The 15,373-nt window shown below is 33.6% G+C and overlaps 1 protein-coding gene across 7 annotated transcripts in view; it reads left to right on the top strand.

Annotated features, from left to right (window-relative positions):
* Dmxl1 (Dmx like 1) overlaps positions 1 to 15,373 on the top strand; it is a 163,450-nt gene that overhangs the window by 73,948 nt on the left and 74,129 nt on the right. For all 7 annotated transcript variants that reach the window (XR_005728517.2, XM_040273548.2, XM_040273549.2 and 4 more), the window contains exons 23-26: positions 370 to 631; positions 2,755 to 3,836; positions 4,560 to 4,751; positions 7,454 to 7,530. Coding sequence is in view for 6 of the 7 variants with exons in the window: in XM_040273548.2 (XP_040129482.1) it covers positions 370 to 631; positions 2,755 to 3,836; positions 4,560 to 4,751; positions 7,454 to 7,530 (1,613 nt within the window). In the remaining variant the exon portion in view is untranslated. The remainder of the gene's footprint in view (positions 1 to 369; positions 632 to 2,754; positions 3,837 to 4,559; positions 4,752 to 7,453; positions 7,531 to 15,373) is intronic.

The following is a 15,373-nucleotide window of genomic DNA, read 5'->3' as shown; positions in this document are numbered from 1 at the left end:
CAAGACAACTTTTTAATTTGGAAATGCTGTACTCTGCTGGGGTGAATAGAGAATATACTCTTGAGAGTAAATTTATAAAATATATGACTTGCATTGACATTGTTTAGAATTATTTGCTATTTCCTCATTCAGCTAAATCTTTTTGCAAATAAGTATTTAGTAATAGCCAATAGATTTTGAAATATTAACATAATTCTTACCTAGTGGATTTGTTAAAACAGGCAATATATATTTTGTTTCTTCTTATCCTTCTTTGGTAATTTTGGAGATTAATAAAGCCTTGTGTTTTTCTAGTTGTTAGAAAGTTGAGTTTATCCTAAAATGAAAGGTGCCCGTGCTTATTTATAAATAGTATTTCTCTTTTTAAAGGTATGTCTTGAAAAACTGAATGATATTCAGTTGGCTCTTGTAATAGCAAGACTCTATGAATCTGAATTTGATATATCTGCAACATATAAATCTATTTTACGTAAAAAGGTTTTGGGAATTGATTCTCCCGTCAATGAATTCAGTTCTTTGCATATAAATATGCATTATGATCCTTTTCTACGGAGTATGGCATATTGGATTTTGGAAGATTATAGTGGTGCTTTGGAAACATTAATAAAGCAACCTACCAGAGAGAATGATGGTAAGTCATACTTTTAAGAGGTTAACAATTACAAGTATTATTAGTATTTGCTGACTGTGTAGACCACTGTTGGGCACGAAGGGTAGTAGAAAACAAATTTATGGGCATTATGACTTTATGATTTACTTTGGGACATAGGATTATATGTATAGTTTTACTTTTCAGAAAGATATGTCCTTTGAAAACCAAGAACATTGGATTTTATATTTTTATCAAATGGATTTATTGAACACAAATATATTATCAACATTTGAATATAAATACTTTTGGATGTAAAGCCAGTTTTGTAAGTTGAATTTATGGTGTTTTGTGAATTATGGTAAAAGATGTATTCACATAAACAAAGTTTACTTAAGTGATGTGATTAGAAGGTCTTAAGCTGTTGACTATCTTGTTCATGAGATAAGTAATGTAGAGGGCCTTTTAAGTGTATCCTTTGGAGCTCTACTTTGGACTTTTGTAGAAATTTTTTTTTGCTAAAGCTTTCTTGGAGGCTAGTATAAAATGGAATTCTTTATGTAAATTCATATAAAATCATGGGCTTTACTTTGTGAATATTTTTCCAGGATTGAATTGTATCTGGTAGCTGGTACAGTAGGTGACATGTCATTTGGAATACTAACTAGAAAAGCTTCTAGTTCATCACTTCCTGTGTGGCATCATTTAATCAGAAAACATCACCTTATAAAGCCATGAGACTTAGTTCTTCAAGTCTCCCAGCCACCATTTGAGCTAAAAATTTTCTTTTTTTTTTTAATTCAAAGCTTTAATGTTTATGGATTCCAGGAGATGCCTTTAAGTTCAGTCTGTGAGGTATCATTAGAAAATAAACATGTGAACAGAGGATACAGTTTGAATATAAACAAAATATACAACAATAAATAAATCATAAACTAAAGATTTTCAAACTGGCCTCTTTGTATTGAAGGGGAAAATAATAAGTCATTTTTTTGTTCCTACATTTATTATTGTATAAATTATACACACAAACACATAGGTATGTATATATATTTTGATGCTTTTAAAACCAGTTAACCCTGTATTCTTCTGGAAGAAAACACAAAAGATAATAGTGGCGTGGGCCAGGGTGATTGGGATAGAGGCAGTGATAAGTATTTGGATTTGGGATATTTTAAGTTTGGCTAGCCAAGAGTGGATTGGATATAAAATGTGAAGGAATTAGAAATCAAGGCTAATTTCTGGCTTCTTAGATTGAATAGTAGATTGAGCAGTAGATAAATGAGGAATTGTTTTCTATCAAGAAGCCTTCTCTAATAAGATGAACTTTGGACAGAGAATATCTAGGTAAAAAATAATTTGTGGCAGCTGGGCCCACTGGTGTCCACTTGTAATCCCAGCTGTTCAGCAGGCTTAGGCTTAGGATCACAAATTTGAGGCTAGCCTGGGCAACATGGTGAGACCCTTAATGACACCCTGTCTCAACAAATCAAAAGATCTGAGGAGGCTGTTCATTTATAGAGTGCTTACCTGGCATCTACAAGCTCTGGGTTCAATCCCCTATACTGCAAACAAGGAAAAAAAAGTGATTTTTGCATATGGCATGTTAAATAAAATAGGTTCTGAGGCAAGATTTATAAATCTAAGTGGAAATAGAATGTAGACCTTAGAAGTTAGATAGGAATTTAGATATTCAGAGTGAAGTTGGGACTAGATATAGAGATGTGCATATTATCAGCATATAGAAGGTATTTAAAGCCATGGAAATATGTTAGTTCAACTCAAGGAGTAAAATAAAAAATAAAAAAGAAATCGAGAACTGAACCCTAAGGTGCTCATCATTGAAAGGTAGAGAAGATGAGCAGGACTAGCAAAGCAGACTGAGGAGGTATGTCTAGGGCAACAGGAGAAAAAGAACTATTACCTGAAGAGGTTTGTGTTAGTGGGAAATCAGCATAACTTTTATTTTTCTACTGTTTTTAGAACATTTTTATTACATTTGTGTTCTTGTTTATTCAATGCCATGGATTTGTGTGGTCTATTAATAAAAATTGGTCTAAAGGTCAGGTAAAGGTTCCATGGTAAAGAAAAGGGACAATGATATAAATACCCCCATTGAGATCTTAAAGAACTTTTCTTGATTCATGAAATGAATTTACTTTCAGATCAAGTAATGATGTCAGCCTGTAATCCTGCAGTTTTTAATTTCTACAATTATCTGAGAACACATCCTCTTTTGCTGAGACGTCATTTTGGATCATCTGATACATTTTCCACACACATGGGTTTAATAGGAAAAAGTGAACTGGCAGGAACAATTAATTTAAGTGAAAGAAGATTATTTTTCACCACTGCTAGTGCTCATCTAAATGCTGGCTGTCCTATGTTGGCTTTGGAAGTATTATCAAAGATGCCTAAAGTCATCAAGAAAACAAAACCTCTTTGTAGAGCATCTAGTTTTCTCGATACTAGTAAAGATTCTTCTCCATTAAAATTGAATACAAAGGAAGATAAGTCTTCAGCTGTTGATTGGTCACAATCACTGATGAATGGTTTTGAATCTTCTTCTGAGGGTTCCTCAGAGAAACAATCAAACTCCACTCTCTCTTTTGATTGGAGCCAACCAAGTGTCATGTTTCAAGATGACTCTTTAGAGTTAAAATGGGATAGTGAAAATGATGAAGAAAATGAGGATCTTCCTATTTCATTGAAAGAACTAAAACCTCTACAGAGAAAAATAGATAAAAAATTAGATGAACTAAGTAATTACACAGAATCTTTCAGCACACTAGATGAAAATGATGTGTTAAATCCATCAGAAGATATAATTGCTGTTCAATTAAAATTTAGAGCATGTTTAAAAATTCTCACAGTAGAACTTCGTACTTTATCTACTGGCTATGAAATAGATGGTGGAAAATTGCGTTACCAGCTATACCACTGGCTTGAAAAAGAGGTGATAGCTCTTCAGAGGACTTGTGACTTTTGCTCTGATGCAAAAGAACTACAGAGTACATTTGACAACAATGGAGATGAATTCGGATTAAATGAGGATTCTGATGATTTGCATCATCAAATAAAAGTGAAACAACTGAGAGAAAATTTTCAGGAAAAAAGACAGTGGCTTTTGAAATACCAGTCACTGTTGAGAATGTTTCTTAGTTACTGCATACTTCATGGCTCCCACGGTGGGGGTCTTGCATCTGTGAGAATGGAACTGATTTTGCTTTTGCAAGAATCCCAACAGGTATGTAACTTCTAATCAATCAAAAATAGACACCTCTGAAATAGTTTTTTTGTTGTTGTATTTTCTAGTTTTGAATACTAAAACTGTTGCTTTTCTTAATTATACTTGCTTTAAGGAATGCTCCTTTTTTTTGTAGCCCATCAAATTTTGAATTTTAGAGCTCTGAATATATTGCAATTGGAGGACAATTCTCTATCGTGCTATTCATGACTTGCTTAATTCACACTCAACAGTCTTTACATGACTATCTTGTAAAGTGATTAGCTCCTCTTTATTACAAAGGGACATCGTTTCTCTTTTTCTTTTCTTTTCTTTCTTTTTTTTTTTTTTTTTTGGTACCAGGGATTGAACTCAGAGTACTCGACCACTGAGCCCCATCCCCAGCTCTATTTTTTGTATTTTATTTAGAGACAGAGTCTCACTGAGTTGCTTAGCGCCTCATCATTGCTGAGGTTGGCTTTGAACTTGCAATCTTCCTGTCTTAGCCTCCCCAGCTGCTGGGATTACAGGCATGTGCCATTGTGCCTGGCTGTTTCATCATTTTTTAAATATGATTGCTGGAATGTTGACCATCTCAAGTTCTAACTCTGTAAATTCTGTTATTATTTTAATTTTCAGTTGTTTAAAGTTTTTCAAAGAATTTCCTGAATTACCTAAATAATGAATTAAAACTAGAAATAGTTTTTTAATAGTTTTAACATTTTTTTCTTCTTTGTTTTTAAGGAAACATCAGAACCACTATTTCCTAGCCCTCTGTCAGAGCAAACCTCAGTGCCTCTCCTCTTTGCTTGTACAGCCAGTGCCAAAACAGTAGTTGCCAATCCATTATTGCACCTTAGTAATCTGACACATGATATTCTACATGCCATAATAAACTTTGATTCACCACCTCATCCTGACAGCCAAAGCAATAAAGTAAGTATGGTTGATTTTAAACTTTTAGTTCACCTATATGTGATGTTAAAAGTGAAAGATAAATGTTAATCCTTTTTTAAAAAAAGAAAATTTGAACATCACAGTAGATATAGCAGTTGTTTTGTTACCAAGTTTATATTGATTCTTATGAAAGAAAACTTCTGGTGCAGATCAGACTTATTATGTTACTTGTACCCAATAGTATATTCAGTTTCTTTTAAATATATTTTTAAAAAATAAAAATGCTAGTTATTTAGTTTTAGTTAGTTTCATTATGATGAGAGCAATAGGTAAACATGTAAATATGTAATTCTTTAAGTAGTACATTTAGCCAAAATACTGATTGTTTTTGAAGGACAAAAACTTAATATTTTGGTATAAAAGTACTAATGGAAAGTAAGGTTTTTATTTGTTAATTTTAAAGGATTACATTTTTTAAGGACAATGGGGTGAAGTATCTTGCCCCATCATTCCTCTAGGTTAGCTGAATGACCTGCAGTGCTTGTTAAAAGTTTGAGTTCTTACGTTTACTCCAAACTCATTAAATCAGTCTGTGAAAAATCCCATGAATATGTATATTTTTAAGACATTCCTCCAGTGATTCTAATGCATAACTATCATATCCTCTTATCCATAATTATTCCACTTTATTCATTGTGGATATCACACTTCATGTTTCATATTTACTCTTGAAATATGAAATCCTTTGGAATAGCTGATTTTGATTATCTCTGCATATTCCTTGGATTTTTTTTTTTAACCTCATAGTCTATCATGTGGTTTTTGCCCACCTCCAAGGTTATAATGTCACACCAATTTGATTTTCTCCTTGGCTGGGAATATAGCTCAGTTGGTAGAGTGCTTGCCTTGCATGCACAAAGCCCTGGGTTCAATCCCCGGCGCTTGCGCGCGCACACACACGCATACTTACACACCAAAAAAATCAGATTTTTCTCCTTGCCTGATAATGGACCCTCTTTAATAATTTAATTCTGATAATTTGATTTTTGTCACCTCTCTTCCTTTACTGCTTTGTAGTATAAATGCCTGTAGTGCTTATTACATGTTTTGGAATTTAAGTTCCGTCAGACTGTTCATTTTAGCCAAACTTTACTCTTAGCAGCTAAGGAGGGTGACTGAGGTAGGAAGATTGCAAGTTCAAGGCCACCCTTGGCAACTTAGTGAGACTGTGTCTCAAAATAGAAAATATAAAGGACTGGGGATTTGTCTCACTGGTAGAGCACACTTGGGCTTGATCCCCAATATCATGCACACATGTATACAGTTTAATTATAGCATAACTATGTACCACTCCATTATTTTTTGCTACCTTAAGTAACTTTTGCTGCTTAAGAATGACTTTGAAACATTAATGGCTTTAAAAAGTTCTTATTTATTTTTTTCTCATGGTTCTATGTGTTGGCTTGTCAGTTATTCTGGTTTGGCCCAGATAGGCTGGTCTATGGACTGTTCATTCATCTAGGCAGCTGGTGAGTTGACAACTGTGGATGACCTGAAGTGGCCACATTGACATTTTTGTGGTTGGCAGGGCTGATGCAGGAATCTGAGTTTTCTGTGTCTCGGCTTCCTTCAGACAAGCCTAGTGCATTACTCCAGGTTCTCCAGAGAAACAGAATCGCAATAGTTTATGTAGGGGAGAGGAAAGAAAGAGAGACAGACAGAAGTAAGAGAGTCCCAGTTTGAAGATCTGAGAACCAGGAAAATCTGTAGTATAATTGCCAGTCTAAAAGCAAATGGGTTCAAGACACAAGAAGAGCTGATATTTCAGTTTTGGGTTTAATGCAGTAGGCAAGAGGAGTTCCCTCTTATTTAGGGTTTTTTTTTTTTTTCAGGTCTTCTAGTTGATAGGATGATCCCTACCCATATTATGTAGAGTACTATGCTTTAATCAAACTACTGATACAGATATTTATCTCATCTGGGAGCACACAGACAAACCCAGAATAATGTTTGACCAAATATCTGTGTACCTTATGGCTCAACCTACCTAGGTTTTTTCACATGAGAGTGGTAGCGGTTTAAAAGCAGTAAGAGTAGAATTTGCAGGGCCTTTTGAGACATAGATTCAGAACTTGCATCTTACTTCTATTGTGTCTTCTTGGTCAAAGCAAGTCATAGGCTAGCCCAGATTCAATGAATCAAGAAATAAGAATCCAGCATTGTACTGGAGAAGCTACAAAACATTATGATCATTTTGCTGCCTCCTATATTTGGTCTTACATTTTCATTTAATGTGACATTTTTAATTTATTTCACAGGTCTTATTGATAGTTGAAATAGAAAATAACAATTAGGTTTTTATTCACTCCCCATTTTTACCTACTTAAAAATAATAATCAGAGAATCTTAATATTCTAGTCTACTTTCTTACCTAACTATTCCTTCATCTTTGATTCTACTATTATACTTCCCGTCATGCCATGTTTAGAGTCTTCTCTTCCTCAAAACAAATGTTTGACTCTACTGCCTTTGAATTGCTTTGTTTTATAAATTCTGCTCTTTTCTGCAAATTTTTTGTAGTGAGACTTCTTTAGTTGGAAATACGTATTATAAAAAATATAGTTTTCAGAGGCAAAACCTTTTTCACCTTTTTGAAAATGCTAATTATATTAGGTCTTGAAAAGGATTATACTTAAAAATATTAATACTTAAAGTGATTTTCTTTGTTTTTTTTTTTCCAGGTATATGTAATGCACACCTTAGCAGCCTCACTTTCTGCTTGTATTTATCAGTGCCTTTGTTGTAGTCATAACTACAGGTAAATATCTTTTTGTGAAATTTAAGAATTGTTGCAGTAACCAATGAGGTTTCATATTTGATACATTATTACTTTAGAGTTACATGTGGCAGTTTAAATAATGCAAAAAGCATTTAATATATTTTCTTTCATTGTGAATAGTTAGCTTGTCTTTATGGCAAATAAATCTCAAGTGAATGCTTATCAATATAGCTTGTTAAACTATTAATTATCACTGCCTTATGCTAGACGTTGTGATAGATGCTGAGAATTTAAAAATGAAAAAGATAAGACCATTTTTTCAAAATATTTTTTTAGTTGTCAGTGGAGTTTATTTGTTTATATGTGGTGCTGAGAATCGAACCCAGTGCCTCACACATGCTAGGCAAGTGCTCTACCATTGAGCCACAGCCCCAACCCAGATAAGCACATTTTTAAGGTCAGTGTAGTCAAAGACAAATATGTAAACTGAGAAATCATTCGTATTATGACTTATTACTTAAAAGATAAATACTACAATTTGATAGTAAAACACCAAAGGAACATAGAAAAAAGGAGGGACTAACTTGTAATTAATAAAAATTGCACATGAGAATTGATGTTTAGGATTTTTCTAGTGTTCTAAAAATACTTTTTTTTTTTTTGGTATTGTCTCACCTCTCTTCTATTTTCTTTATACAGTAGAACTTGTGGGTTCATCTTATTTTTCTTTTAACTTTTATATGTTCTTTTTTATTTTTTGTCTGTGTGTGTGTGTGTGTGTGTGGGTGTGTGTTTAGGGCAAATCTTAGCTTAATTTTCCAGACACTGATTCATTTTTCAGCAATGTCCTCTCTTTTAACTAGTCAAACATTACATTTTAGAAGTTCTGTTTTTCATTCATAAGATCTCATAGAATTTTTAAAATTTTTATTTTGTTGGTGCATTATAATTTTACCTAATAGGGTTGGTGATTATATATTCATACATGCACATAATATAACAATATAACTGGGTCATTTCACTCCCCAGTACCTCCCATTTCTCTTCCCTCCTCTCTCCCCTGGTCCCCTTTCTCTGTTCCACAGGTCTCCTTTCTGGTCCCATGAGATCCTCCTCACTATTTCAAAAAAAATTTTTTTTTTAAATTTGCGCGTACTAATTGTACATATTTGTGCAGTAATGTGTGATATTTTGATATTATATATACTGTGTATAGTAATCAAATCAGCACATGGCATATCTATGACTTAAAACATTTATCATTTCTTTTTGGTGAGAAAATTCAAAGCTACAAGACAGTTTGTCCCTATTTTGAAACATATAATTAATTATTGGCTATAGTCACCCTGTGCTAAAGAGCACTAGAACTTATTCCTCTACCTAACTGAAATTTTGTACCTACTAAACAGCCTTTCTCTGTACTTCCCCTTATCTTTTTCTAGCCTCTGGTAACCACTGTTCCACTCTTTTCTTCTACAAAATGAACTCTTTTAGCTTCCACATACGAGAGAGAACATTGTAGTAATATTTGCCTTTCTGTGTATCTGCCTTATTTCATTTGACATAAAGTCCTCAAGGTTCATTCATGTTGCCAAAATGGCAGGATTTCCTTCCTTTTATGTATTACGTTAAGTGTGTATACCACATTTTCTTAATCTATTCATCCATTGATGAACACCTTGTTTGATTTCATCTTAGCAATTGTGATTAGTGCTGCAGTAAACATCAGAGTGCAGATCTTTCTTCAATGTACTGATTTCTTTTCCTTTCTTTTGGATATGTACCCACTATATATAGGATTGCTGGATTATATAGTAGTTATAATTTTTAGTTTTTTGAGGAACCACAATACTTTTTTTCATAATGACTGTACAAATTTACATTCACAACTACAGTGTATGAATACAGTTCTTTATCCACATTGTCACCAGCATTTGTCATTTTTTGTCTTTTGGATAATAAGTCATTCTAATGGGGGTGATATAATATCTTATTGTGGTTTTGATTTGTATTTCCCTGGTGATCATTATTAAGCATTTTCAAATATATATTTGTTGGGCATCTGTCTTTTTTTGAGAAATATCTATTGAGATCATTTCTGATTTTGTAAGAGGATTATTTGTGGGTTTTTTGTTTGTTTTTTGCTATTGCTGCTGAGTTCCTCATATTCTGAATATTAGTCCTTTGTGAGGAGGATAGTTTACAAATATTTTCTTCCATTCTTCAGGTTTTGTCTTTACTTTATTGATTGTATTCTTTGCTGTGCAAAAGCTTTTTAGTTTGATATAATCACGTTTGTCTATTTTTACTTTTCCTGCCTGTACTTTTAAGATCTTATCCAAAAGTCTTTGCACAGACTAATACCCTGAGGCATTTCCCTATTATCTTCTAGTGTTTCATAGTAGTATATTTTTACATTTAAGCTTTTAGTCCATTTTAAGTTGGGGTTTGTATATTACGAGAGATGGGGACGGGATGTGATCTAGTTTCATTCTTCTGCATGTATATATTTAGTTTTTCCATTACCATTTATTAGAGACTCTCCTTTCCCCAGCATATGAACTTGGTGCCTTTGCCTGTATTCTCTGTTTTTTCCTTTAGTCTATTTGTCAGATTTTATGCCTCTACCTTGCTGTTTTGGTTATTATAGCTTTGGGGTATGTGAATGTGTTTGTGTTTTCTGTGCTATATATTGAACCCAGGGCCTTGTGTGTGCTAAGCTGATGCTCTACCACTGAGCCATACTCCTAGTTCATAATTAGTTAAGACATTATTGTACAGAATAACAGGATTCACTGTGATATTTTCATACATATATTCAGCATGTATTAATTATATCCATCCACCCCTTAGCACTTTTCTAGTTCAACATTTCTCCCATCTCAGCTTCCAAATTAGTTTTCAGTACTATAAGTGCCTATCACCTTACTTGGCTACAGTATATTTTGAAGTTAAGTATTGTAATATCTTTGTTTTTTTTTTCAGTTGTCTATGTGTGATTTATTTAATTTATTTATGTGTGATGCTTATAATTGAACCCAGTGTCACACATGCTAGGTGAGCACTTTACCACTGAGCCATAATCCCAGCCCCTGGTTTTGTTCTTTTTGCTTAAATTTGCTTTGGTTACTTGAAGTTTCTTATGATTCCATACAAATAGTCTGTTTTTGGTGTCTGTGATGAATATTATTTTAGTATTTTGATATGAATTGTATTGAATCTCTAGATCACTTTGATTATTATGGACATTTTAACAGTTCTTCCAGTGCACAAACAGGAGTATCTTGTAACTTTTTGTGTGTTTTCATCATATTTCATAAGTGTTTTACAGCTCTCATGAAAGAGATCTTTTACCTCTCTGATAAAGTTTATTTCTATGTAATTTTTTCTTTTGTTGCCATTTTAAACTATTTGTTTTCTTTTTCAGTTCACTCTTGGCATGTAGAAATACTACTGATTTTTATATGTTGATTATATGTTCTGCTACTTTATGGATTTTATCAGTTGTAACAGTTTTTTGGTGGAGTCTTTGGGCCTTTCAATATTTATGATAATATATGCAAATAGGAATTTTTAAAATTCTTCCTTTCCAGTTAAGATGTGCTTTTTTTGTTTCTTTTCTTTTTTTTACATTTTTTTAGTTGTAGATGGACACCATATCTTTATTTTTATTTATTTGTTTTTATGTGGTACTGAGGATAGAACCCAGGGCCTCATGTGTGTGGGGCAAGCGCTCTACCACTGACTACAACCCCAGCCCAAGATGTACTTTATTTTTTCCTCTTACTTAATTGCTTTGGTTAGGACTCCAGTACTATATTGAATAAACATGGCAAAAATTGACATTCTTTTTACTTAAAGTCAGCATACTAAAGTGATGCAGCCATATCAATGTTTATAGCAGCTCAATTCACAATAGCTAGACTGTGGAACCAACTTAGGTGTCCTTCAGTAGATGAATGGATAAAGAAAAGGTGGGGTGTGTGTGTGTGATATTGGATTCAGTTTGCTAGTATGTTTTTTCAGTGGAATATTACTTGGCTTTAAAGAAGAATTAAATTATGGCATTTGCCAGTAAATGGATGGAGTTGGAGAATATCATGCTAAGTGAAATAAGCAGTCCCAAACAACCAGATGTTTTCTTTGATATGCAGATGCTAATTTGCAATGGGGGGCAGGGCACTAGGGAAGAATAGAGTTACTTTAGATGCAGTGGAGGAAGAGTGAAGAGAGGGGAGGAGAAGGGATATGGGGATAGGAAGGAGAGTAGAATGAGACAGACATATTACTTTATGTATATATATGACTGAATGACCTATGTGATTCTACAACATATTCAATCAGAAAAATGAAAAATTATACCCCATCTATGTATGATATATCAAAGTGCATAAATGCATTCTACTGTCATGTATAACTAATTAAAACAAATTTTAAAAAGATTTTTAAAGGAAAAAAATTGACATTCTTGATCCAAATCTTGAATTTTTATCATGAAGGAATGTTTAATTTTATCAAATGCATTTTCTGCATATATTGAGATGATCATATGTGTTTTAATCCTTGATTCTATTAATGTGATTTATCATGTTTATTGATTTGCATATATTGAACTGTCCTTGCATCCCTGGGGTAAATCCCACTTGGTCACGTGTCTAGTCCTTCTGATGTGATATTGGATTCAGTTTGCTAGTATGTTGGTAAGGATATTTTGTATTTGTGTTCATCAGTGATATTAGTCTGTGCTCTCTCGCGCTCTCTCTCTCTCTCTCTCTCTCTCTCTCTCTCTCTCTCTTTCTCTCTCTTTCTCTCATTTCTAGTGTCAAGAGTAATACTGGCCTTAAGAATGAGTATGTAAATATTCCCTTCAGTTTTCTGAAATAGTTTTGAGAAGAACTTAGTACTAGTTCTTCTTTAAAAGTTTGGTAGAATTCAGCAGTGAAGCTATCTAGCTCTTTCTTAGGAGCCTTTTTATTATTGATTTAATCTTTTGACTCATTATTGATCTCTTCAGTTTTCTGTTTCTTCACGGTTCAGTCATGGTTGGTTGTATATATCCAGGAATTTATCCATATCTTCTATATTTTCTAATTTATTGACATAGTTGTTCATGAACCTCTTTTGTATATTTTTGGTATCAGTCTTTTTCATCTCTGATTTTAATGGTTTGGGTCTTATCTTTTTATTGAAACAGGATTGCTGTCTGTAATATTCTTGTCCAGAAGCCTTTTTCTTTCAGAATTTTAAATATTTATCATTCCACTTTCTTCTAGCTTGCAAAATTTCTACTAAGAATTCCACTAGTAGTCTTATAGGGCTTCACTTCTACATGATGATTCATTTTTCCTTTGTTTCTTCCAATAATTTATTTGTCTTTAATTTTTTGACAATTTTATTATGATAGATTGAGGTATACATCTCTTTGGATTCATCTTTTTTGGTTCCTAGACTTGGCTCTCTATTTCTTTCCCTAGATTTGGGAAATATTCTGCCATTATTTCTTTGAAAATGGTTTCTGTCTCTTTCCTTCTCCTTCTCCTTCTGGAATGTTCATAGTATACTGGATAGTATCCCAGAAGTTTCTTTTCTTTTTTTTTTTTTGCAGAACAGAAATCTTTATTTATTGATTAATTTTTTGCATTACAATTCCAAATACATCATTATACAATAATTTATCATCTCTGATTATATATAAGGTATGTTGACACCAAATTCACATCTTCATATATGTATTTTGTATAATGATGAGGGTCTCCTTTCATCATCCATGCTATTCCCCTTCTCCCTCTCTTTCCCTCCCACTCCTATTCCTTATCTAGGGGTAATCTTCCTCCCTAGCTCTCCCTCCCAACCCCATTTTGAGTCACCCCCCCTTATATCATAGAAGACATTTGGCATTTGTTTTTTTGGGATTGGCTAACTTCGCTTAGCATAATCTGCTCTAATGCCATCCATTTCCCTGCAAATGCCATGATCTTATTGTTTTTTATTGCTGAGTAATATACCATTTTGTATAAATCCCACTTTTTTTTTTTTTTTGTATCCACTCATCCACTGTAGGACATTTAGGTTGGCTCTACAGTTTAGCTGTTGTGAATTGTGCTGCTATAAACATTGATGTGGCTGTGTCCCTGTAATATGCTGTTTTTAGGTCCTTTGGGTATAGTCCAAGAAGAGGCATAGCTGGGTCACATGGTGGTTCCATTCCCAGTTTTCCAAGGAATCTCCATACTGATTTCCATATTGGCTGCACCAATTTGCAGTCCCACCAGCAGTGTATGAGTGTACCTTCCCCCCCCCCCCGCATCCTCGCCAGCACTTGTTGTTTGTCTTCACAATGGCTGCCACTCTTACTGGAGTGAGATGGTGTCTTAGAGTAGTTTTAATTTGCATTTCTCTGATTGCTAGAGATGATGAGCATTTTTTCATATATTTGTTGATTGATTGTATATCCTCTTCTGAGAAGTGTCTGTCCTGGTGGTCCTTGGCCCATTTATTGATTGGATTTTTTTGGGTGCTTATCTTGTTCAGCTCTTTAGATACCCTAGAGATTAGAGCTCTATCTGATGTTTAAGGAGTAAAAATTAGTTCCCAGGATGTAGGCTCTCTATTCACCTTACATATTATTTCTTTTGCTGAGAAAAAACTTTTTAGTTTGAATCCATCCCATTTGTTGATTCTTGGTTTTAATTCTTGTGCTATAGGTGTCTTACTAAAGAAGTTGCAGCCTAGCCCCACGTGATGGAGATTAGGGCCTACTTTTTCTTCTATTAGATATAGATTCTCTGGTTTAATCCCTAGATCCTTTATCCATTTTGAGTTAACTTTTGTGCATGGTGAAAGATGGGGATTCAATTTCATTTTGTTGCATATGGATTTCCAGTTTTGCCAGCACCATTTGTTGAAAATGGCTATCCTTTCTCCAGTGCATGGTTTTGGCACCTTTTTCTAAAATAAGGTAATTGTAATTTTATGGGTTAGACTCTGTGTCCTCTATTCTGTACCATTGGTCTACTAGCCTGTTTTGGTGCCAGTACCATGATGTTTTTGTTACTATTGCTCTGTAGTATAGTTTAAGGTCTGGTAATAACAATACCACCTGTTTCATTCTTCCTGCTTAGAATTGCTTTACCTATTCTTGGTCTCTTATTTTTCCAGATGAATTTCATGATTGCTTTTTCTATTTCTGTGAGGAATGTCATTGGGATTTTGATTGGAATTGCATTGAACCTGTATAGTGCTTTTGGTAGTATGGTCATTTTAATAATATTAATTCTGCCTATCCATGAGCAAGGTAGATCTTTCCATCTTCTAAGGTCTTCTTCTATTTCTCTTTTTAGGATTCTATAGTTTTCATTGTAAAGATCTTTCACCTCTTTTGTTAGGTTGATTCCCAAGTATTTTATTTTATTTTATTTTGAGTATATTGTGAATGGGGTAGTTTTCCTCTTACTTTTCAGAGGATTTGTTACTGATATACAGAAATGCTTTTGATTTACGGGTGTTGATTTTATATTCTGCCACTTTTCTAAATTCATTTACTAGTTCTAGAAGTTTCTTGGTAGAGTTTTTTGGGTCTTCTGGATATAGAATCATATCATCAACAAATAGTGCCAGTTTAAGTTCTTCTTTTCCTATAGTTATTCCTTCAATTTCTTTCATCTGTCTAATTGTTCTGGCCAGTGTTTCAAGAACTATTTTGAATAGAAGTGGTGAGAGAGGGCATCCCTGTCTTGTTCTAGATTTTAGAGGGAATGCCTTCAGTTTTTCTCAGTTTAGAATGATGCTGGCCTGAGGCTTAGCATAGATAGCTTTTACAATGTTGAGGTAAGTTCCTGATATCCGTAGTTTTTCTAGTGTTTTGAACATAAAGGGGTGCTGT

Source organism: Ictidomys tridecemlineatus, chromosome 1 (assembly GCF_052094955.1).
Source record: "Ictidomys tridecemlineatus isolate mIctTri1 chromosome 1, mIctTri1.hap1, whole genome shotgun sequence".
NCBI classification, from domain to species: Eukaryota; Metazoa; Chordata; class Mammalia; order Rodentia; family Sciuridae; genus Ictidomys; species Ictidomys tridecemlineatus.
The sequence above is the reverse complement of the archived record's forward strand: the minus strand, read 5'-3'. Positions and strand labels throughout refer to the sequence as shown.